At 38.1% G+C, this 23,972-nt stretch overlaps 2 protein-coding genes across 10 annotated transcripts in view; one reads left to right on the plus strand and one right to left on the minus strand.

Annotated features, from left to right (window-relative positions):
* Positions 1 to 19,511, plus strand: part of INTS6 (integrator complex subunit 6) — a 113,860-nt gene extending 94,349 nt beyond the window's left edge. For 7 of the 9 annotated variants that reach the window (XM_059684549.1, XM_059684551.1, XM_059684556.1 and 4 more), the window contains 3 exons: positions 12,245 to 12,619; positions 14,208 to 14,301; positions 16,094 to 16,714. In XM_059684549.1, coding sequence (XP_059540532.1) covers positions 12,245 to 12,619; positions 14,208 to 14,301; positions 16,094 to 16,187 — 563 coding nt within the window. In that variant the 3' untranslated portion in view covers positions 16,188 to 16,714. Of the gene's footprint in view, positions 1 to 12,244; positions 12,620 to 14,207; positions 14,302 to 16,093 lie in introns of all 9 variants that reach the window. The other 2 variants (XM_059684553.1, XM_059684554.1) reach the window with 1 other exon arrangement.
* Positions 17,215 to 23,972, minus strand: part of SERPINE3 (serpin family E member 3) — a gene marked incomplete at its 5' end in the record, with an annotated part of 41,099 nt that continues 34,341 nt past the window's right edge. The window contains 5 exon segments of the mRNA XM_059681201.1: positions 17,215 to 17,725; positions 20,256 to 20,337; positions 20,789 to 20,806; positions 20,809 to 20,858; positions 20,860 to 20,872. Coding sequence (XP_059537184.1) covers positions 17,680 to 17,725; positions 20,256 to 20,337; positions 20,789 to 20,806; positions 20,809 to 20,858; positions 20,860 to 20,872 — 209 coding nt within the window.

A 23,972-nucleotide genomic window follows, 5' to 3' on the forward strand; every position in this document is an offset into this window, starting at 1 on the left:
TAATGGTGACCTGGCTGTGAGCTTGTGGGAAAAATATGTATTTGAGAAATAATTGGACATATCAGCAAAGGACTTGGTAATGACTGATAGCACATTGGAGCCAGAGCAAGAGAAGTGTCTTGAGAGACACTGGGTAAATGATGATGTCAGGGGTGGAGTGGAAGAATGATTTTAGTTTAGAAGTGTATATTAGTTAGCCAAGTGGACACCTTAAATTAGAAGATGATTATTTGAGTTTGGAACTCTAAAGAGGATTGTGCTAGAGAGGTAGATATGGGAGGTAGCTTAACTGCCATTGGAATTAATAAAATGTCTCCTAGGGAAACATGAGAAGGGGGAGTGGGGGAAAGAGCCTAAAACAGGACCTTGAAAGTGCTAAAGTTAAGAGGAAATACAAAGTTCAGAAAAGGGTATTGAGAAAGAAGAATCAAAAAAATAGGAAAAATAGGGAAGTATGTAGTGTCATGGAAGCTAAAGGAAAGGAAAATTGAGTGGTTGGTGGTCTTAGATACTTCTTTTTTAAAAATTTTCTTTATTGATTAAGGTATTACATATGTGTCCTTATCCCCCGCTTATCCCCCCACCCCCCTGCTCATGCCCTCAACCCCCTGGTGTCAGTGTCCATTAGTTATGCTTATATGCATGCATACAAGTCATTTGGTTGATCTCTCCCCCTTTCCCTCGTCTTCCCCTTCTCTCTGCGTTTTGATGGTGTGATCTATGCTTCTCTGTCTCCGGATCTGTTTTTGTTCATCAGTTTATGTTGTTCATTATATTCCACAAATGAGTGAAATCATGTGATATTTATCTTTCTTTGACTGACTTATTTTGCTAGCATAATGCTCTCTAGGTCCATCCTTGCTGTTGCAAATGGTAGGAGTTCCTTCCTTTTTACAGCAGAGTAGTATTCCATTGTGTAGATGTACCACAGTTTTCTAATCCATTCATCTGTTTATGGACACTTGGGCTGTTTCCAAATCTTAGCTATGGTGAATTGTGCTGCTATGAACATAGGGGTGCATATATCCTTTCTGATTGGTGTTTCTGGTTTCTTGGGAAATATTACTAGAAGTGGGATCACTGGGTCAAATGGGAGTTCCATTTTTAGGTTTTTGAGGAAACTCCATACTATTTTCCACAATGACTTCACCAATCTGCATTCCCACCAGCAGTGCACGAGGGTTCGTGTTTCTCTGCATCCTCGCCAGCACTTGTCATTTGTTGATTTGTTGATGATAGCCATTCTGACAGGTGTGAGATGGTACCTCATTGTCGTTTTGATTTGCATCTCTTAGACGATTAGTGACTTTGAGCATGTTTTCATGTCTCTCAGCCTTCTGTATGGCGACTTTCGAAAAGTATCTATTTAGGTCCGTGCCCATTTTTTTACTGGGTTATTTATCTTCCTTTTGTTAAGTTGTATGCGTTCCCTGTAAATGTTCGAGATTAAACCCTTATTGGAGATAACATTGGCAAGTATGTTCTCCCATGTAGTGGGCTTTCTTATTGTTTTGTTGATGGTTTTCTTTTGCTGTGCAGAAGCTTTTTATTTTGATGTAGTCTCATTTGTTTATTTCCTCCTTAGTTTCCATTGCCCTAGGAGCTGTATCGGTAAAGATATTGCTATGACAAATGTCTGCTATTTTGCTGCCTATGGCTTCTTCTAAGATTTTTATGGTTTCCCAACTTATGTTTAAGTCCTTTATCCATTTTGAGTTTATTTTTGTGTATGGTGTAAGTTGGTGGTCTAGTTTCATTTTTTTTGCAAGTACCTGTCCAATTTTCCCAGCACCATTTATTGAAGAGACTGTCTTGACTCCATTGTATGCTCTTGCCTTCTTTGTCAGATATTAATTGAGCATAGTGCTTTGGGTCGATTTCTGGATTCTCTGTTTTATTCTATTGGTCTATATGTCTGTTCTTGTGCCAGTACCAGGCAGTTTTGAGAACATTGGCTTTGTAATACAGCTTGATATCTGGTATTGTGATCCCTCCAACTTTGTCCTTTCTCAAGATTGCTGTGGCTATTCAGAATCTTTTTTAATTCTAGATAAATTTTTGGAGAGTTCATTCTAGGTCTGTGAAATATGCTGTTGGTATTTTAATGGGGATTGCATTGAATCTATAGATTGTTTTGGGTACTATGGACATTTTAATGATGTTGATTTTACTAACCCATAAACATGGTATGTTCTTCCATCTGTTTTATGTCTTCCTCTATCTCTTTTTTCAATGTCCTGTAGTTTTCCAAGTACAGGTCTTTTACCTCCTTAGTTAAGTTTATTCCTAGGTATCTTCATTTTTTGGTGCAAAGGTAAATGGGATTGTTTTTTTTTTTCATTTCCCTTTCTTTGAGTTCATTATTGGTGTATAAAAATGCCATATATTTCTTGGCATTAATTTTGTATCCTGCTACATTGCTGAATTCATTTATTAGGTCTAGTAGTTTTTTAGTGGAGTCTTTGGGGTTTTCTATGTATAGTATATCATCTGCGAATAAGGACAGTTTTACTTCTTCTTTTCCAATTTGGATACCTTTTATTTTTTCTTCTTGTCTGATCGCAATGGCTAGCTCTTCCAGTACTGTATTGAATAGGAGTGGTGAAAGTGGGCTACCCTGTCTTGTTCTTGTTCTTAGGGGAAATGGTTTTAGTTTTTGCCCATTGAGTATGATATTGGCTGTAGGTTTGTCATATAAGGCTTTTATTATATTGAGGCATGATCCCTCTATTCCCACTTTGCTGTGGGTTTTTATCAAGAAAGGGTGTTGGATTTATGCTTTTTCTGCATCAATTGATATGACTATGTGATTTTTATCTCTCAATTTGTTTATATGATATATAATGTTTATTGATTTGCAGATATTGTACTATCCTTGCATTCCCGGGATAAACCCTACTTGTTCATTGTGTATGATCTTTCTGATGTAATGCTGTATTGGATTTGCTGGAATTTTGTTGAGTATTTTGGCATCTGTGTTCATGAGGGATATTGGCCTGTAATTCTCTTTCTTTGTGTTGTCTTTATCTGGTTTTGATATTAGGGTAATGCTGGCTTCATAAAATAAGCTTGGAAGTGTTCCTTCCTCTTGAATTTTTTTGAATAGTCTGAGGAGGATAAGTTTTAGTTATTTGAATTTTAGTAAAACTCCTCTGTGAAGCTACCTGGCCCTGGGCTTTTGTTTGCTGGAAGCTTTTTGATGACTGCTTCAATTTCCTCCATAGTTATTGGCCTATTGAGATTATAGATTCTTCCTGATTGAGTGTTGGGAGGTTGTATTTTTCTAGGAATATGTCCATTTCCTCTAGGTTTTCTAGTTTGTTGGATGGAGTTGTTCATAGCTTCTTTTTTTAAAAAAATATATTTTATTGATTTTTTACAGAGAGGAGGAGAGAGGAACAGAGAGTTAGAAACATCGATGAGAGAGAAACATCGATCAGCTGCCTCCTGCACACCCCCTACTGGGGATGTGCCCGCAACCCAGGTACATGCCCTTGACTGGAATCGAACCTGGGACCCTTGAGTCTGCAGGCCGATGCTCTATCCACTGAGCCAAACCGGTCAGGGCCATAGCTTTTTTTTCTTTTTTTTTTTTTTTTTAACAATTCTTTGTATTTCTGTGGGGTCTGTTGTTATTTCACCCTCTTTCATTTCTGATTTTGTTTATTTGGGTCCTTTCTCTTTGCTTCTTGGTGAGCCTGGCTAGAGGTTCATCAATCTTGCTTGTCCTTTCAAAGAACCAGCTCTTGGTTTCATTGATCTTTTGTATTGTTTTTGTGGCCTCTATGTCATTTATTTCTGTTCTGATCTTTATTATCTCCTTCCTTCTGCTTATTCTGGGCTTTTCTTGTTGCTCTCTTTCTACTTCTTTAAGTTGTAGAGTCAAATGATTTATTACCATTTTTTCTTGTTTTTTGAGGTAGGCCTGTAGAGCTATGAACTTCCCTCTCAGGACTGCTTTCACTGTGTCCCATAGATTTTGGATTGTTGTGTTCTCATTGTCATTCATGTCTAGGATGTTTTTAATTTCTTCTTGGATCTCTTTGGTAACCCAGTCATTGTTTAATAGCATGCTATTCAGCTTCCAAGTGTTTGAATGTTTTTAATTGTTTTTATTTTTTTTTTATTTTTTTTTTTTTAATTAAATCTTTATTGTTCAGATTATTACATTTGTTCCTTTTTTTTCCCCCCATAACTCCCCTCCTCCCAGTTCCCGCCCCACCCTCCGCCCTCACTCCCCACCCACTGTCCTCATTCATAGGTGCACGATTTTTGTCCAGTCTCTTCCCACATCTCCCACACCCCTTTCCCCCCCCAAGAATAGTCAGTCCATTCCCTTTCTATGTCCCTGATTCTATTATAATCAACAGTTCATTCTGTTCATCAGATTATTTATTCACTTGATTCTTAGATTCACTTGTTGATAGATGCATATTTGTTGTTCATAATTTGTATCTTTACCTTTTTCTTCCTCTTCCTCTTCTTAAAGGATACCTTTCAGCATTTCATATAATCCTGGTTTGGTGGTGATGAACTCCTTTAGCTTTTCCTTATCTGTGAAGCTCTTTATCTGACCTTCAATTCTGAATGATAGCTTTGCTGGATAAAGTAATCTTGGTTGTAGGTTCTTGGTATTCATCACTTTGAATATTTCTTGCCACTCCCTTCTGGCCTGCAAAGTTTCTGTTGAGAAATCAGCTGACAGTCGTATGGGTATTCCCTTGTAGGTAACTGAGTTTCTTTCTCTTGCTGTTTTTAAGATTCTCTCTTTATCTTTTGCTCTTGGCATTTTAATGATGATGTGTCTTGGTGTGATCCTCTTTGGATTCCTTTTGTTTGGGGTTCTCCGTGCTTCTTGGACCTGTAAGTCCATTTCTTTCACCAGGTGGGGGAAGTTTTCTGTCATTATTTCTTCAAATAGGTTTTCAATATCTTGCTCTCTCTCATCTTCTGGCACCCCTATAATTCTGATGTTGGTACGCTTGAAGCTGTCCCAGAGGCTCCTTACACTATCCTCGCATTTTTGGATTCTTTTTTCATTTTGCTTTTCTGGTTTGATGTTTTTTGCTTCCTCGCATTTCAAATCATTGACTTGATTCTTGCGCTCCTCTGGTCTGCTGTCGGGTGTCTGTATAATATTCGTTATTTCAGTCCGTGTATGCTTAATTTCTAGTTGGTTCCCCAATATAAGATCGAGGGTCTTATTAGTTTTCGTGTAGAGCTCATTAAGTTTATCGGCGGCTTCTAAACAGTTCTTGAGAGACCTTAAAAGTGTGGTTCTGAACTCTATTTCTTCCATTGACAATTTTGTCCTGTTTCTTTGTCTCCGCATTTTGTTATGCTTCCTTGGTGCACCCCCTAGTGGTCTTTGTTCGCAGTCTTATAGATAAATCTTGATTGTTGTAGCTAATCCCAGGGAGGGTTTGACCTCCAGGCCAAGTGGCTATGAGAATCAGCTGTGTCAGCAGTGAGAGAACTTCTGTCCTCTAGGGAGGTGCTAATCTAGCCTTTGCCTGAGGCTATCCGGCAAATGCCTCTGTGCAGGGCTTGGGCGGGGCGGGTCACACAGGATCAACAGGGTGGGCCGGAGAGAGCAGTTATGGCGGCTCTCAGTCCTGTCCCCAGGGGCTCTGCCTCTCTGAGTCCCAGCACCCGCTGCAAAGCTCGGAGAGAAAGCTGCACTCGCTCTGACCGAAGCCAGACAGTCCCGCTTCTCCCGTTTGAGTCTGGGTCCCTAAAGACTCGCCTGGATCTGGTGCTCAGAGTCTGCGACTCCCTCCTGATTGAAAACGCCAACCGCGCCCTCCGCCGCCAGCCCGCTCCGCGCACTCCGCACCTCAGAATTTGACTTCACCACTGCGCCTCCTCTGAGTGTCCGTGTGCGTTTCTCTTTCCTCCTAGTTGTAGGACTTCCACTCAGCCAGCGTTCCTGTGGTTCTGGGTGGTGTCCCTTCCGTTTTTTGGTTACACTTTTGAAGTAGTTGTTCAAAGCAGCAAACTCCGGCGTTAACCTATGCCGCCATCTTGGTTCTCCTTTTTAATTGTTTTTATTGTAGTTTATTTCTAATATTATGCCATTATGGTCTGAGAAGATGCTTGATATGATTTCAGTCTTCTTGAATTTGGAGAGACTTTGCTTGTGACCCAATATGTGGTCTGTCTTTGAAAATGTCCCGTGTGCACTTGAGAAGAACGTATTTTCTGTAGCTTTGGGTTGAAATGTTCAGAGGATGTCAATTAAGTCCATCTGATCTAGTGAGTCATTTAGGATTGATGTTTCTTTGCTGATTTTTTGTTTAGAGGATTTATCCAGTGATGTCAGTGGGGTATTAGAGTCCCCTAGTATGATTGTATTATTGTTGATCTCTCCCTTGATATCTTCCAGAAGTTTTTTTATGTATTTGGGTGCTCCTGCTTTGGGTGCTTATATGTTTACCAGGGTTATATCCTCTTGTTTCGATCCCTTTAGTATTATGAAGTGGCCTTCTTTATCTCTTGTTATGGCCTTCACTTTGAGGTCTATTTTGTCTGATATAAGTATTGCTACCCAGCTTTTTTTTTCATTTCCATTTTCCTGGAAGATATATTTGCATCGCTTCACTTTCAGTCTGTGTGAGTTCCTTGTCCTGAGATGGGTCTCTTGTAGATATATTGGTCATGTTTTCTAATCCATTCAGCCACTCGATGTCTTTTGATTGGAGCATTTAGTCCATTTATGTTTAAAGTTATTATTGATAGGTACTTCTTTGTAGACATTTTTACTTTTTGTACCTGCGTTCCTTCTTCCCTTTTTATTTCTTCTTTTTACATCAGTCCCTTTAGCATTTCTTGCATTGCTGGATTGGTGGTAATAAACTCCCTTAGTCTTTTTTTTGTCTGTGAAGCTTCTTATTTCCCCTTCAATTTTGAATGATAGCCTTGCTGGATAGAGTATTCTTGGATTCAGTCCTTTGCTTTGCATCACTTTGTAAACTTCCTTCTTTCCTTTCTGGCCTGATGTGTTTCTGTTTAGAAATCACTTGATAGTCTAATGGGAGATCCCTTGTAGGTAACTTTCTGTCTTTCTCGTAGCCTTTAAGATTCTCTCTTTGTCCTGAACGTTTGCCATTGTAATTATGATGTGTCTTGGTGTGGGTCTTTTTGGGTTCATGACTCTCTGTGCTTGTGTGACTCTTCTTCCCCACATCAGGGAAGTTTTCTGACATTATTTCTTCAAATGGATTTTCTAACCCTTGTTCCTCTTCCTGTCGTTCTGCCACCCCCATTATTCATATGTTGCTTCGTTTCATTTTGTCCCAAAGCTCCCTTAGGCTCTCCATCCTGTCTTTTAATTTTTTTCTCCAATTGCAGTTCAGTTTGGGTGTGTTTTGCTTCCCTGTCTTTTAATTCGCTAATTTGGACCTCTGCTTCTCCTAGTCTACTGTTGAAATTTTCCATAGTTGTTTTTTTTTTATTGCAGCCTAATCACTCTATTTCTTCTTGGTTCTTACATAATTTGTTAATTTTTTTATCCATCCGGTTTATGAACTGTATGATCCTCCGTTTCACTTAGCTCCTTTTCTGGCAATTTCTCCTTTTCTCTCCTTTGGGGGTTTCTTTGTCTCCCCATTTTTGCTCTCACCAAAGGATCTATGTGTTGAGTCATGTGGGGGCTGCTCCTCGGGTGGTTGCAGCAGTTGCTGCTCCTCAGTTGGCAGCAGCTCCTCTGGTAGGCGCTGCTCTCATGGCTGCTTCTCCTCGGATTGGGGCGGGCTGCTTGCATGGCTGCTGCTCCTGGGATGGGGGCAGGCTGCTCGCGTGGTTGCAACGCCCTGTGCTAAAGCATTGGGCTGGCCAGAGGGGAGCACTCTTTGGAACTCACAGGAGCCCATGCCTGGGGTGGCTGGAGTCTCAGTGACTGTGGGACCTCAGCTGAGGCAGCAGGTCCCTCATGGGGGTGGCTGTAGAGTCCTGGGTGGTGTCTGAAGGCACCCTGGGTGGAGGTAAGGCTGGGCTCCCCTTCAAGAAGGCGTGCCCTGCAGTAGAGCCGGCCGCACAGGGACTATTTGTAATGATAGCAGAGGCTGCCCGCTAGGCGAGCCCAGTCTGTCTGCCCCCAAAGGTCCCGCGGGATCTAACTGTCTCTCACTCACACACACACATACATCCACATACTCCCCTTTTGCTCCCTCACTCAGTCATGCTCTCTCCCTCACTGCCACCATCTTCCTGACTCTGTAGTTGGGTCTGCAGTGTTATTGACCTGTTCGTGGATGGAGTTTCCTCTCTGGGTGTCTGGTTATTTGGCTCGTTCTCTACCACATTGACCAAACAGGACAACATGTCACTCGACAAGATATGACACAAAGGGAACAAAACACAAATGCACTCACAACACTGACAACCCCAATATAAGTGACCACCAGAGAATTAGGGGAGAGAAAAAAGAGTACAAATGATATCGAAGAGAAAAAAAAATGGTAAGAAAAGAAAAAAAAAGAAGAAGAAGAAAAAGGGAAATATACATATGGGGATAAAACACCACAGAACAAACAGAAAAACCAAAAAATGCAAATACCAAACACCCAGAAAAGAGGGTGGGGGCAGAATCTGTAGAGGCTAAGCTTATATACAGAAAGTAAGGTTAAGGATTGGATGAATATGGGGAGGACCTCAGTTCAGTATAGAGGAAGTAGAAAGAGGATGAGTGGATAAGAAGAAAGAAAAAGAGAAGGAAGAGAAACAATTAATTTAAAAAATAGGATAAAATAAAAATATTAAAAATAGCATGATGAAAAAATAATGCAAAAAGAAAAAATAAACAGACAAAAAAGGAAAATAAAGAAAAAAGAAGAAAAAAATAACAAAATAATAATAAAATGAAATAAAGATAAAAATGAAAAAGTGAAGTGTGGTTCATTTCTGCCAAGTTTTAATGCCCCATGGGGGCTGGTTTAAGATCTCACTCTTATGTACTGCCTGCCACTTCTCAGTTTCCTGTTAGGTTGCTGAAGTTCCAAGGGGTCCACCGCTCCTCTGTGTCTATCTCCACAGCCTTGATGGCCAGCAGGCGGAACCAGTCTGCCCACTTAGCCTGTCTGCCCACTGTCAATCTTAATCTCTCAAGCAGCTGTTTCTGACAGGTCTATAGTTGGGGAGATTGCTGGGACTGAAAGGCTTCTCTTCAGCCCAGTCCCTGAGGGCTATCAGGGACTATTCATATATATATTTATCCTTTGTAACACTCAGGGTGTAGTCTGGGTGTGGCTGTATTGGTTGCCTGGAGACTGCAGGGAGGGGCTATTTCTTCAGGAGAAGATGGCTGCTTAGGTCTGGTGTCTCATGTATGTCTCAGTGCCAGACCCCCGGCCACCTCTCCCAGCCTCTCCCCAGACTCCACAACTCCACCTGCACCTCAGCCATGGGTGAGTGTTTGTATTTGAAAGGTCCTATGAACTGGGTTTAGCGAATAAAAGCAAAGACCAACAAGTTGGAAAAGAGCTGTGCCACTGCGAGTCCCTCTCCCCCAGTATAGCGTGGCTTGGGCAGTTGTTCAGGTTTCCCCCTCTGGGCTCAGCCTCTCATGGCTGTGGGCTTAGATCTAGAATCCCTTGCCACCAACAGCCATGTGGACTTCCTTTCCACAGTGAGATGTTACGCCTGTCCCGAGGGACACGGCCTTGGTGCCATGTGGCTTTCTTCTGACCCTCTGGGCTTGGAGGTCCCGCACCTCTCTCCAGCCCAGATCCCTGATGTTACTGTTGTGCAGGCGTCCTCTGCCCTTCCCAGCTGTGAATTGTCTCACCAGCTGTACCTACTTTGCCAATTCAAGGTGGATGTTATTCGATTTATTTGCGCCTTCTATCTGTTCCTGGACAAGGCTTGGGACACGTCTACCTGTCCTTCTGCCATTTTGTCTTCCTCAGATACTTCTTAAACAGATCAATCAAGAAGAAGATTAGAAAGGTTCTGTTAGTCTTTGATTATCTTAGCAAATGCAATTTTGGTGTAGTAAAGGGGTTGAAGAATGGAAGATGAGAAAATGGAGACAGTGCATGTAAACAACCAGTTGAAGTTTAGCTGTGAAGGGTAGGTGGGAAAAGAGAGTGGGAGCTAGAAGAGGTTCTGGGGTTAAAATGGTGATTTTGCTTTATTTTTAAGCTGATAGAGAGGTGAGCATGTTTAAATGTGGGTGTGATAGGAATATTTGAAAATGAAGATGAGAAAAAGCATAATCAGCACAAAATCACTGAGAAAGCTAAAGGGAATGGTCCAAACCCCAGATGAAAGAATGCTGTTTCCATTGAAGCCTAATAGGTGTGGATGCAAGCTTAATGATGGGAAGCAGAGGAAGTTCCCATCTTAGGCCTCTACTTTTCTTTCTTCTGTAAAGGAAGAGGTGACGTCTACTGCTGAGAGGGGAGGAGAGATTGTGAAAATCAGAGATATGCAGAGAGGGGAGAAGATTAAAATGATCTCTTGTGGAAGAGATAGAAAAGGCTGTTATAAGATTGCAAAGCAGTGCTGAGATCAAGTATAGATAGTGATTGTGATCATATTTCTCGAGTAGTGCTCATCCTTCCAAATGCAGGTTTGGAACAAGCAGATGGATAGAGTCATCAAATGTGGGGTTTTGCCTGGCTAGTGTCATGGGATAACAAAAGAATGAGAGAATTTAAGACATTGCTAAAAAGTGATACATTATGGGATATACATTGGGTAGATAAGAAAATGGTTATTAGAAAGGATCTGATTAATAGGAGGAGGAAAGTGGAGGAGTCTCTGGAGTAAAAGTCTGGCTGAGTTAAAGAGCAATAGCAGGGGCAGTACAAAGATAAGGTTCCTCTTCATCCAGAATTTGTGTTTGACTTGAGAGGCAAACATATAGGTGGAAAAGTTCTTTGGAGATAAGTAATTAAGGAATTGGGAGGCCAGGTTCTAAGTAGGTTATCTTCTCAGACATTGAAGTCACACAATACAGCACTTCTCAGACTTGAATGTGTATGTGAATCACCTGGGGCCTAGTAAAACTACAGATTATGATTCATTGAGTTGGGGTGGAGCCTTAGATGAGCATTTCTTGCAAGCTGTCTTATGGTGGTAATGCTTCTTGTCTACAGACCACACTCTGAGTAGTAAGGACCTAGAATGAGATCCTGAGGGACATGGGGGTGGGAGGAAGTTGTGAACTAGGTACTGGAGACATCGTGACCACAGAGATATGCCTAGAGATCAATAAAGATAGTGATGAGGAGAGAGAGGATGAGTGAAGTGACAGAGTTGAGCCTCAAAAGAGCAAGAGTTTTAACGAGTGCATGGAAAAAAGATCTTGATGTGGTAGTGGGAGTTGAAAGAATCAGTCCACATCCATGGAGAGTGTTTAAGAGAAAGCAGCTTCTATTTCAGGTCTGAAAAGGAGAGCAGTTTCTTTGCAGGAGAGCTGGTTTCAATTAAAAATGACTTGTAGAAGACATTCAGTAAAGTTTGCATATTCTGGAATAGGATTTAAGAGAGAGTCAGAAGTTCAAGGGATTTTTGTGGGGATGAGTACATTTTGGACAATAAGTGAGAGAAGTGATAATTCAGCTGTTGTCTTAGAGGTTTAGTGAGCCATCAAGGAACTTAGAATACAGCTTTCTGTGGGGAGTAAGTGTAATAATCTAATATAAATGGCAAGGTGGCAAGTTTTTAAGTCTAGTTGTCTAATGAGCTGAAGTGCATACCAGATTGTTCTGCATTACTCCAGTAATGAAGACCAGATGATGAGTATAAGAAAAGGGTGTACTGTAAAATGACCTGTTTGGTGGTATGTTCCCTAAAGACCATTGAACATGTTAAACTCCCTGTGTTTACTTTTGCCTCTAAGTGACAACAGATATATAAGGCAGCTATAGGTTGGAATGAGCTAGAGCTAAAGAAAAGATAAGCATGACAATCTTGATCGTATATATTTCCCTAAAACATTAAAACCGTACTTGTTCAATAAAATTGCCATAGAAAAACAGAGAAGTAAAAGTTGAAGTTGCTTTTATTTTTTCCCTCCCTATGGGCAAAAATTGTACAGATTTTATAAATATTGTGAACGTTTCACATTGAATCCACCATATCTTTATCAAAGCTTAAGCATCACATCACATTATTTATTAGTTTGCATCTGTGAAAATGATCAGTTGTAATTTGTTGCAATGATATTTCTTTGGAGCTTTGTTTACTGTGTACTTTGAAATCGTCTCTCATAATTTTTCCCTCTTATCTTTATTTTTAGTTTCAGAAGCCAGTAATGATTCCACAATAGATGATGTGGTTGAAAATCATGTTGCTGACCAACTTTCATCAGATATTACACCAAATGCTATGGATACTGAATTTTCAACATCATCTTCTCCAGCCAATTTACTGGAACGACCAACCAATCATACAGAGACTCTTGGTCATGATCATTTAGGAACTAATGACCTCACTGTTGGTGGATTTTTGGAAAATCATGAGGAGCCAAGAGATAAAGTACAATGCCCTGAAGAGAATATACCAGCATCTTCACTCAACAAAGGGAAGAAATTGATGCATTGCAGAAGCCACGAAAAAGTCAACACTGAACTAAAAGCACAAATAATGAAAGAGATTAGAAAGCCAGGAAGAAGTATGTATAATTAGACACATACCTCAGATTTTATTTTGTGTGTGCTCAAAAAAAAAAAATTAACTAAAAGCTTATATCTAATTCTAGATCAGTCTTGAACAATATATAAGCTACTAGAGGCCTGGTGCATGAATTCATGCACCGGTGGGGTCCCTCAGCCTGGCCTGCGCCCTCTTACAATCTGGGACCCCTCGGGGGAAGTCGGACTGCTGGTTTCAGCTTGATCCCCACAGGCCAGGCCAAGGGACCCCACCAGTGCACGAATCTGTGCACCGGGCCTCTGGTATGCATATAAGATCTTTGGTTAATCTCTTCCCACCCTCCCCACTTCCCCCTTCCCTCTGAGATTCATCAGTCTGTTCCATGTTTCCATGCCTGTGTGTTGAGCATCTGCCCACTGGTGGTCAGTGTGCGTCATAGCTACCAGTCAGACGGTTGCTTAGGCTTTTATATATATAGATATGTGGGATTTGATTCTTTGTTTAGCTGACAAATATTTGCTTGCTATATCCAAAGTACTATGCTAGGTATGATAAGCAGGAGGGACTGAGAACACAGGAAGAGCACACATAAATTACATATAGTTCCTACCATGACAGGAACCCATAGTCTTTAGTATTCTCCTAGCCAGCAACTGAAATTTTAATGTAGCAGCAAACCCAAAAAGATGTTGGGAATATTAAATGACTTCATGTCTCTAAAGTTCTTGGCATAGTGCTACCACTGTGTTTAAGATTTAAACTATTATGGTGACCAGGGATGTGTTTAGGTAAAAAAACTAAAGTTAGGAAAGCTATCTATTATATCAGCGGTTCTCAACCTGTGGGTCACGACCCCTTTGGGGGTCGAACGACCCTTTCACAGGGGTCGCCTAAGACCATCAGAAAACGCATGTATAATTACATATTGTTTTTGTGATTAATCACTATGCTTTAATTATGTTCAATTTGTAACAATGAAATTGGGGGTCACCACAACATGAGGAACTGTATTAAAGGATCGAGGCATTAGGAAGGTTGAGAACCACTGTATTACATGAAAAAAAAAGAACTTTGTGGGATAAAGTTTCAGTATCAACTGGCATTCTTTCAGAAGGTGTCGACAGATCACTTGTTATGATGGTCCAGAAATGGGTAAGACTCAGTCCTTGCCATTTAGGATCTTACAGTTGTTAGCAGAGTTTTGTGTGAAAACTTGAAACTAAAATAGTCACTTTCACTCTGTTTTATTATTTTTCCTCCTTATACCCCCAACACCCAATCCCCTTTCCCTATGGTGGCTATAGTTTACAATTTTCATTATAAGGGTGCATTTTTGTTAAGGCCACTTGCGTCTTACTTTTCAGTGGCAATACCAAAAAGCTAATACCAAAAAGCTATTTATTCACCCTTCTAAGCTTTGGAACTTTAATGAGAACTTTTACTAAAAAAGCAGTGTTTGACAAATTAAAGTCTTCAATGAGCAGTGAAAATTTTATGTAGAATATTTTTGGTTTTGTCTTAGTATATCTTGTAAACTGAAATAGAAAAATATTAAATATGAGTGCAAATGAAAGCCACTTAATTTTTCTTTTTGCTTCTCTTTTAAGAATATGAAAGAATCTTCACTTTACTGAAGCATGTACAAGGCAGTTTACAAACAAGACTAATATTTTTACAAAATGTCATTAAAGAAGCATCAAGGTAAATAATCTATAGAACATTATAAGAAGTATTTTAACAATATGTATTGTACTATGCATGTATGTGACACACACACACACATAAGCACTTCTCTCTTTTGTAACTTATTGAAAGAAGTTCACTTAAAAAACAGCCACACAAAAATTCTTTAGAACTTGAATCTTTTCTTCCTATGAAGTATAGGTACTTGCATAATTCTTTTTTCCTATTCTTGTGGCTTTTGGTGTCTGTATATTTAACAGTCTCTAATTTTTCTCCTTTGTATATTTGGATTACTGTTAATATTAATCAGTGATTAGTAATAACCTCAAAAGGCAATATTTTAATGCAGCTCACTTGTATGTGGGAAAACTTGTAATTAAGGGGACCAGAGTCAGACAAATGGGCCTTATTCTGATTGCTTCAGTAGCCCAGGATTATGTACTTTAGTACAAGGAATGTGAATCAAGATTATAAATGGTAACTCCATAGTACAGTTAACTGGAAAGCATAGTTTTATAAGTTTAGTGAATATAAAAATTTGTTTTATTTTTCCTTTAAGACTTTTAATATTTTAAGAAAACAGTTTATCTTATCTGACCTTCCCAATATACCCATTTTTTAATTAGTCCCTCAGTTTCTTCCATGCTATACTCGAAGTTTGTTTTATATTGAGCAGTTCATTGTGTGTGTGTGTGTGTGTGTAAGGAAGAGGCTACAGCATAGGCTACTTTGAAGGTGCAAGATAAGGCGATAACTTTTCATATTATCTGTTTTGAGTATTTAATCTATTCTGGTCTTTACATAACATTCTGTCATCTTGGATGTCATCATGGATTTAGCTATATTCCTGGTGCCTGCACTTTACTTCTACCACCTTTTAGAGCAGCAATTTTCAACCAGTGTGCCTCAAGAAGTTAAAAACTTCTGCAATACCTGACTAGTCAGGGGCATTGACCTCTTTTCCCTTACATTGTCAAATTAAAAAATGACATCAGCCATCACAACAATAATCAATGTGCATGAATCAAAATTAGACGTATTTTTTGGTCAGATTGGCAAAAATGTGTTTTTTGGTGTGCTGCAGATTTACTAATTAGTGAGATGAAAAGGTTGAGAATCGCTATTTTAGAGAGTTATGTAATATTATAGTGGTTACAAGTAGAGAAAAAGTGGGTATAGATTAGGCAGTGTTTTGGGATATTCTAAAAAGCATCAGCAGTATTAGTGCTATGTAGACAAATGCAGTTTCAGTGAACTATATTACTGAAAAAATTTTTAAATTGCAGCTTGAACGGTAACTGTTCATTATATTCTATACTAAAGATGTTTAATTATCCTTGATTTGCTAGCTTTCAAATTTTAACAGAACACTGTGGCTTTTAAGTGCTAAAATTTTGTGAGGGATTATATTCATACTTTGTTCACATTCCTTTTAACATTCAACTTTCAAAGAATATAACAAGAAGCTATTGGATTCATTGCTTTGGGAGTCCTAATTTTGCTGCAGTATTAGTAATCCTGTATATATTAGGTTTTTCCTTTTTCTTTTTTATTGTGGAAGGAATAATCTCTTTCCCATTGTACTTAGGCCTGGATTGTTTGTTTTAGGAACAAATTATAATACAGTACTGATAAAAATAATTTGCTAGTCTTCCAGGAGATTTCATATATCATAAAGTTGTTGATTTTTAATTTTTATTTCTCCTTGAAAAATCTTCCCAAGGCAGTTTCTGTTTTAAGAAAAAATTATACTGATGTTTAACTTACTCGTTAAAAAGGAATTAAGAGTGCTATTATTTTTTTTATACAGGTTTAAAAAACGAATGCTAATAGAACAACTGGAGAACTTCTTGGATGAAATTCATCGAAGAGCCAATCAGATCAACCATATTAATAGCAATTAAAAGAAAACAGAATGTGGCCACTTATTTCACTATATCTTCTCCAAATACAAAGTAAATACAAGACTGTTGTGATTTTGCATTCATTTTTTGACATGCATTGTTGGCTATTTGAAATACTAAGAGCAAGTCTACAGAACCTTTCTCATCATTTTACAGTGACCTTTTCATTTTGGTTTATTTTTGTAATGTGAAAAGTATCACTCTAAAAACCATTTTTATTTAACAAACTAAAAATATTCCTTCAAATCTCTTGCTTGTCATGGACTCTTGCGTGTCAATTTCCCTCAGGTTCTATTTTCTTAAACCAACCTTTAAAATTGTCACCTCTGTTAAGGTTGAACTTTGCCAAAAAAATAAAAAAGAAGTTACTTTGTAATTTTTGGGGAAAAAAGCACATACATTAAAACTAGGTAATGTTTTGTATATACAGTTATTTTGGATATATTATTGTAAGTTGTACAAATGTATTTTGAAGAATATTTAAGAAAAGCACTTTTGTTATTCCATCAATAAATGCTCTATTTTACTCTTGTGTGGTTTAGGAAATAATCACATTTAAAGAAATCATTTAAAACTATCTTAAGGTAATGGAATTTTAAAAGCTTTGCTTTATAGCATTGAAAAAAATACACCACTTGAAGTTCATATTTGTTAAACCTAACTGTAATTACTTGGTACATAATCTGCATTGTCTTTTTTCTATATGTTCTTATCTTTTGTTGGTCATGCCAAAGTACTCCCATTTCTGCCCAGAGAATGGAATCAACAATATCTGTAGCAGATAGGCAGATACTTTAAAAGCTGTTTAAAAAGCAGACACCTTTGGACATTATTGGTTTCCTTATTTCCCTTCAACCCCTTTTCCTTTCTTACTAGGATTGTAGATGGCTCAGAGTTGAAACTGTTAGGGAGTTGTAAGTTTGGGGAACATCACATACTCTGAAATAGCTTCCTGTTAGCAGCTTGATGCCATACTTACAAAAGTCCCATAAATTGGGAGTTCAAAGGGGATCTCTTTGTTCTCTGCTATTCTCATACATAAACTCTCCATTTTATTTGAAGCTAAATGAAAAGGAAACACATTAGGATGACTTGGCTCATTTTGCATTACCCCCCGTTTACCTGGGACAAGGAAAAACAAACACTATTCATTGTCCACCTTCAGTAAAGTGGCCTCATGTCCATACTGAGGACACGACCCTATGACCTGACTCACCATTCATATATCACTGCTGTGCCTTGTAGTGCTTTGGGGTAGCCAGTAGAAAAAGAAAAATGCATTTAGATTAAGTGGGTGAAATAAATTTATAAAATTATAGTAAAATTGAAGTATTTTTAGGTTCATAACATTTGAAAATTACATACCCTTATCTTTTTACACTTTAGTAGAACAGTTTTTACATTTCAAGGGTATAGGGTAATGAAATTGTAACTTTTTATGAAGAAAAGCATAGATGAAAGTGGAGAACATGTTTGAGATCTGTTAATTTTTTTAGTCTAGGGGATTTGAAACTCTCCTAATACTGAAGATAAACCCTGTCAAGAAAAAGAAGCATGTATAATGTTACATAGTATTTTCATATGCAATTCTTTAAACCTTTTTTACCTCTACTAACTTTCTTTAAGCAGGATGTCATTTAATAGATGGAATTGTTAAGGTAATTATCTACAGTCACATTGCTAAATTCAGCAAGAGTTACACAAAATCCAGAATATATTGTCTGGTCTTAAATTATATATAAATGTTTATATTCCGAGATTAATGGAAGGGATTACATACAAGTCATTCAGATAAAAATTCATGCTTAAGAATATTTAGGAAAGGGATTCAGTCTATTCCAATATTTAGTGTCCTTATCAAAAAAATTCTAATTTTCATTTCAAAAGTTGCTTATGAGCTACTAATCCTTTAGACTCTTGACCTTTAATCCATTGTTGGGGGGATGAACCTTAGAAAGAGTTGTAAAGAAGCAGTTTATTCAATCTCTTTTTGTCAAACTCTGCCACAGTACTCTACACGCTCATCCTAAAACCTAGTCACAAGGTTTGAAACCCATTGAAATTCAAGCTTAATATCCCACCTCTATCAGGCTTTCTGCATTTTAAGAAACTTAGCTTATATTTCAATTAGTGAAATACTGTAGAATTCTTATAAGCAAAGGGGAAGTGGACTATATTTGAGTGAAATACGTCTGTTAGGCCTTTCAGCTCGCTGGTGACTAGGCTGGACAAATTATATTTTTCAACAGTTAAATCTTGAGATAAAGAGTTTTTCTTAATGGTCTCATGTGTCCCATTTGTCAATTGATGAGTCATTATTTGCCCTTATTAGTAAGATTGATCAATTTGGTATACTGAAGGCTGAGACTCATTTTTATCTCTTCAATACCCCTGTCACCAGAAGAGTGTCCATCCACTTGTGTGATGCGGGTAAGTATCTCTGAGAAAGAGAGGTAAATTAATTCACAGGGACTATAGATGTGCAGCAGATTATGTCACTGGTTTTGGATTGGCCTTATGTTTTCATTCTCTGTTTACTAAGGCAATTCTACAAACTATCATCGAAATGGTAGTGTGTCCTTTACTACTTCAAAGATTTTATAGTCATTTTTAAAATATATTTTATTGATTTTTTACAGAGAGGAAGGGGGAGAGAGAGTTAGAAACATCGATGAGAGAGAAACATCGATCAGCTGCCTCCTGCACACCTCCCACTGGGGATGTGCCTGCAGCCAAGGTACATGCACTTGACCGGAATCGAACCTGGGACCCCTGAGTCCGCAGGCCGACGCTCTATCTACTGAGCCAAACCGGTTAGGGTGATTTTACAGTCATTTTTATGCAGTTAAATTCCAAGAAAGAAATTGTTCTCGTAACTGTCATCAACTTTTATTGGCTATCAGCTTTTGACAATGACCTTTCTGTTCCAATTTAGTCTCCTGTCTGTCTTAAGGGAGTAGAACCTGTCATCTTTCATTTTTGACATGTATGTTTTCTAAGGGCTCTCTGTTGCTTGTTCTGAGTGATATGTGTCATTTTCATCTAATATGTATGGGGTTGGGATGATTACTAGCAGGACATATCTGTTGATGGACCTTTTCTCCCCAAATAATCCCAAAATGATCATTTTCATCCTTTTTGTCACAAAAGTGTTCCTTTGATTTCTAGCACAACTTGCAGCAGTATGCAAATGATTCTCAGATAAAATGATGTTGACAATATTTCCTTAAAAATTTGTGTAAAGCCTATGCCTAATTTTCATGATTCTAACTTTTTACTTTTTTCTCTCCATAAATAAAAATAATGCCTGATGTTTAGTTAAAGTAGATCCATTTTTGCTTGATTTTATTAGTCTTGTTCCATACTATTTCTTTTGAACACATTTAGACTTGCCAACAACTCTTTACTGAGAATCTCTTTTCCTTCCTAGGCTGATAAATAAATGCCATAGGAGGAGGGGGAACATTAAGAGGAATAATTTGAATACTTTGTTCAGTGTTGTTGACACTTAAGGACTTCAGGGCTTGTTCTTATGTGCTAATTATTTGCCTGTACTATACCACTTTTTTGAATTAAGATGAGGTATAGGGGGATTAAAATTACAAGGGCAAACATTTGAATTTTTTTTTTTCAGCAAACTTGAGAACAACAGAAAGACTAGAAATCTGAGTGCATGCATTTACTAGACCATTAGGGTTGCTGAGAGTCAGAGGACTTCTTGGATACTCTAGTGGTCTGAAGGAACTGTCTTTTATCCTGCAATGACAATGGACTGGGCAACAGGTTCAAGGAAAAAGTCAAGACTTATAATTTATTTTACTTTTGTGATTTTTCTAAGTCTCCCCAGAAGTAGAAACTTGAATTTTAAAAATGTACATCAACTACAAATGAGCTTGAGAGAGAATGGTGAAAACCCACAGAGGATATCAGTTTCCTTTAGTTATGAAATGTTCTCCTTTCTTGGGATATGAAGCACCATGGAAACTAGCTAGAGGGAATGCTTGTTAGGCTACTGTGGATAAATGAGCCCTTGTTGCTAGAGAGAGGCTGATTCTAACAAAAACTAATGCCAGTGTTGTGTTCAGGAAAAAGATGTATGGCCGATTTGCTTTAAAAATAGGGATCTGAGACCTTTTTAGTAGCAATAGCACTGCAGGAAAGATAATAGAAGAACCCCATTAAAAGTGATATCTGTAATACTTTCAATAATAAAGATAAGTTAAAAACAGAAGAACCCCATTGCATTTTCTATTCATTTGAAGAAAGTTACTATTGAAGTTGGATATGAAGTCCCTGATTTTGAAGAAGTAAAAGCATCCTAATTTTGGGGTGAAATTAGGGGAAATTAAAGAGAAAAGATATCTATTTTTTCAGAATGACTATTTTATGGGGATGATGGTACAAATCTTTTTCAAAATGGGTATCTCTTCCATTATTTTTCAAAAACTGTTCTCTGTTAACATGTTTTTTAAATGCTGTACCACGTCTGCACTTGGGGTTTTCAGTAGGAAACTTTAGAAGTGTGAAGATTGAACTGGCTAAATCTAGATATAGACAGCAGTGGGGCTATGTGGACAGCTCAGTTCCCCTTATGAACACACCTGTGGCTGCAGATGCCTGGTGCCTTCCTCTCAAACCTCAATCTTGGCTTTGTGGATCACTTCAAAAACAAAAGCCATCTTGGCCTAACCATAGGAGATAAAGATGTGAATTGCTTATTGTATTTTTTATGTATTTGTTTTAGAGATTTGAGTACATTTTCCAAGAGTGCACTGTACTTAACAGTTACAGTCTTACGTTGCTTACTGTATAGCTAGGGAGAGCTTGTCAGAAAATTCTTAAGGTGCAGAATTTTATGCAACTTTAAAAACAAAATCATAAAAACCCCAAATTAATATTCAGGGTTGTGCCCCACTTTTTCAATAGTTATTTTTAAAAAGTTTCTAGTTAATATTTACATCTCTGTCAGCCAATATTTCTAAAACTTTGTCGGTATAAGAATTACCAGAATATGTGTTGAAGTGCAGATTATGGAGTCCAGAAATCTGCATTTCTGTCAAGCTTCTGAGATGATTTCCCTTGGATGACTTCTTGGATGGACTGCATTTTAAGAGCCACTTTTAGATGACAGTGGCAGATTTTACTATAGGCTTTAAAAGGCATAATTCAGTGAATTGAAAATGTGTCTAATGCTGCAGGAGTGCATTCTGTATACTGAGCTATATCAGCTATGCAATTAACTTGCCTCGGGCTAGAATCTGCAAATAAAATGAGAAGTTAAAACTACCATAGTTGTGTGCTAACAGTTTCAAAGATAAGCCTGGCAAATAGGAATATGATAGGTTAGAGGAATTAATGGATTTTTGTAATTTAACCATTAATCATTTAAAAACAATGAAATATTTGATGACACAATAAGGAATGAAAGTTACAAATCTTTAGAACTAGAGAACACTAGAAATTATTCAGTCCAACCCTTCAATTTTAGGTGAGCTGCTGGCATCTGAGGTTACAGTCTTGATAAGTAGAGTTGGGCATATGCAGGTTTTCTGACTGCAGTGCCCATTTCCACCCACCCCTTCACACAAACACGATCATCTTTCAAAAAGTATCTAGTCAACTCTAGCATGCTAATGGAAAGGCATCTGTGGTAAGAGTCTTGATCATTAACATGTATATTTTGAGGCAGTTTCTTTGTTTCATTTTAGACTAGTACTTGAAGTGTTTTGCATTTTTATGCACATACCAGGAGATGGCAAATGACCGTCATGAGAAAATAGAACCAGCCCATAGTATAGTCTCTCCAGTATTTCATCAATCTCGTAAATTAAGTACACAGAGGAAATTGTGAGTTGGCTGAGTTCTCTGTAAGGAACATTTATTTCCCAGCATCACTGAAGGGGACCTGACAGGGCCAGAGAAAGGGAGAAAGCAATGGAAACATTCACCTGGCATCGCTTTTCCTAAAGCCAGTGACGAATCTGATTTAAGCAATTGGTCTTTTTCTGTAGAATCTTTTAGAAAAGAAATTTTCTATAATAATTGTGGGTAAAAAATGGTTCTTTGTTGGTCATGAGAAGGTTTTACTAATCTGGCTTTATTGCTATCTAGTATGGTATCTGAACATTTTAAATAAATGTTAATGAAATGAGCAGAGGTTTACTATGAAACCCTATGTCAGCTAAAATATCATAAGTGTGTTTGTGTTAGAGTCCAGGCACCTTGGCACAATGTGAGAAATGGGACCAACTGGTACAAATGAGTCTTTGGTTAGATGGGCTTACTAGTAGCTATTGCAGTTTCTTGAGACTGCAACTGAAGAGTTTCATTTTCATAGTTTTTCTCCATCACATGACAAGAATGGTTCAATAATCGACATTTCCATGTTTGCACAGCCATAAGCCAAGACTTATAGCCCATCAGGCCCCAGCATTGGCGCCTCTCAAATTTTATCTCTGATAAGAGTTAACATTTCAGAACAACATTTATGATCAAAACAAGATATCAGGTGTTATCTGTGGGTTTGTGTTTTTCTTCTTGCTTGATCTTGTATTATAGATACCTGTATGCTTGCTTTTGTTAAGGAACTACTGAAATGTTATGCAACTAATGAAACCAACTTAAAGGAGGCCAAGCACAAAAAGCTTCTGCCATTGGGCTCGTCCTTTCCTGCAGTGTTAGCAGCGACTTAGTGCCATTGAGGTTGTACAACTTGTTTTCCCAAAATTTGTTCCCAAAATTGTTTATAGGTGCTACTCTAGAAAAGGGTTCCCTGGTTTATTAAAATGGGAAATGCAGGTTGAGTAGTGTTGTGCTTTTGTTTTTGTAGTGGACTTCTTAGAGCTGCTAATTTGCTAATGTTCATAGTCCTACAGGAGGACTATAATATGTAGTATTTAATCATGAAACCTATATGGTCTTTCTAATAATAGGGTAAATTTATACAAAACAATCTAATCTTGTTAATATATTTCACATTAGTATATTTTTCTGGTATTTGAGGGCATCGTGGCTATTTTGTGGGAGAGCATGGCGTATTACCCTTAGAAGATAGTACGTTTCAATATCCAAAGCAAAGGGGTAAGTTTTTCCTTACTCTCCCTCCTGGCATAATCTCCACTCTTCTTCCATAACAGCTTCTAACATGTTTACATGTTAACCTTACTTTTTAGATTGTTAGCTCTTAGGATGCAGAAGCTGTCTTAGTCATTTTAAATACTTTGTACTTTGCTAAACTAGTGTAATAATGCTTGTGTGTAGTAAATGTTGGATTAATGAATATTAGACACTTCTCATTGTCCATTTGTTTCATTTCCATAAAAATAGCTGCCTTCATGTTCTTTAATTTGATTTCTCTTACAAGGAAATGCTGGCGGTGTCTGTAGAATCATAGGGGCATAGGACAGAATGAGTCTTAGGTAAGTCTCATTCAAATGATTGCTTCAATGGCCCTTTCTCCTTTGTTAGCGGAGACCACCATTCTTTGTGTGTTGTTGGTCATACTCTCAAAAGGTTTAAGAGTCTTTATAACATGACATTGTGTAAACACAAGATTGCAAAATATAAATCAATGTCTCTACATTTGATCCTCAGCTTCTCATAAAACAGGATAAGTAGCCCTAACCAGTTTGGCTCAGTGGATAGAGCGTCGGCCTGCAGACTGAAAGATCCCAGGTTCAATTCTGGTCAAGGGCATGTACCTTGGTTGCGGGCACATCCCCAGTAGGAGGTATGCAGGAGGCAGCTGATCGATGTTTCTAACTCTCTATCCCTCTCCCTTCCTCT

Source organism: Myotis daubentonii, chromosome 2, assembly GCF_963259705.1.
Source record: "Myotis daubentonii chromosome 2, mMyoDau2.1, whole genome shotgun sequence".
Taxonomy (NCBI): Eukaryota; Metazoa; Chordata; class Mammalia; order Chiroptera; family Vespertilionidae; genus Myotis; species Myotis daubentonii.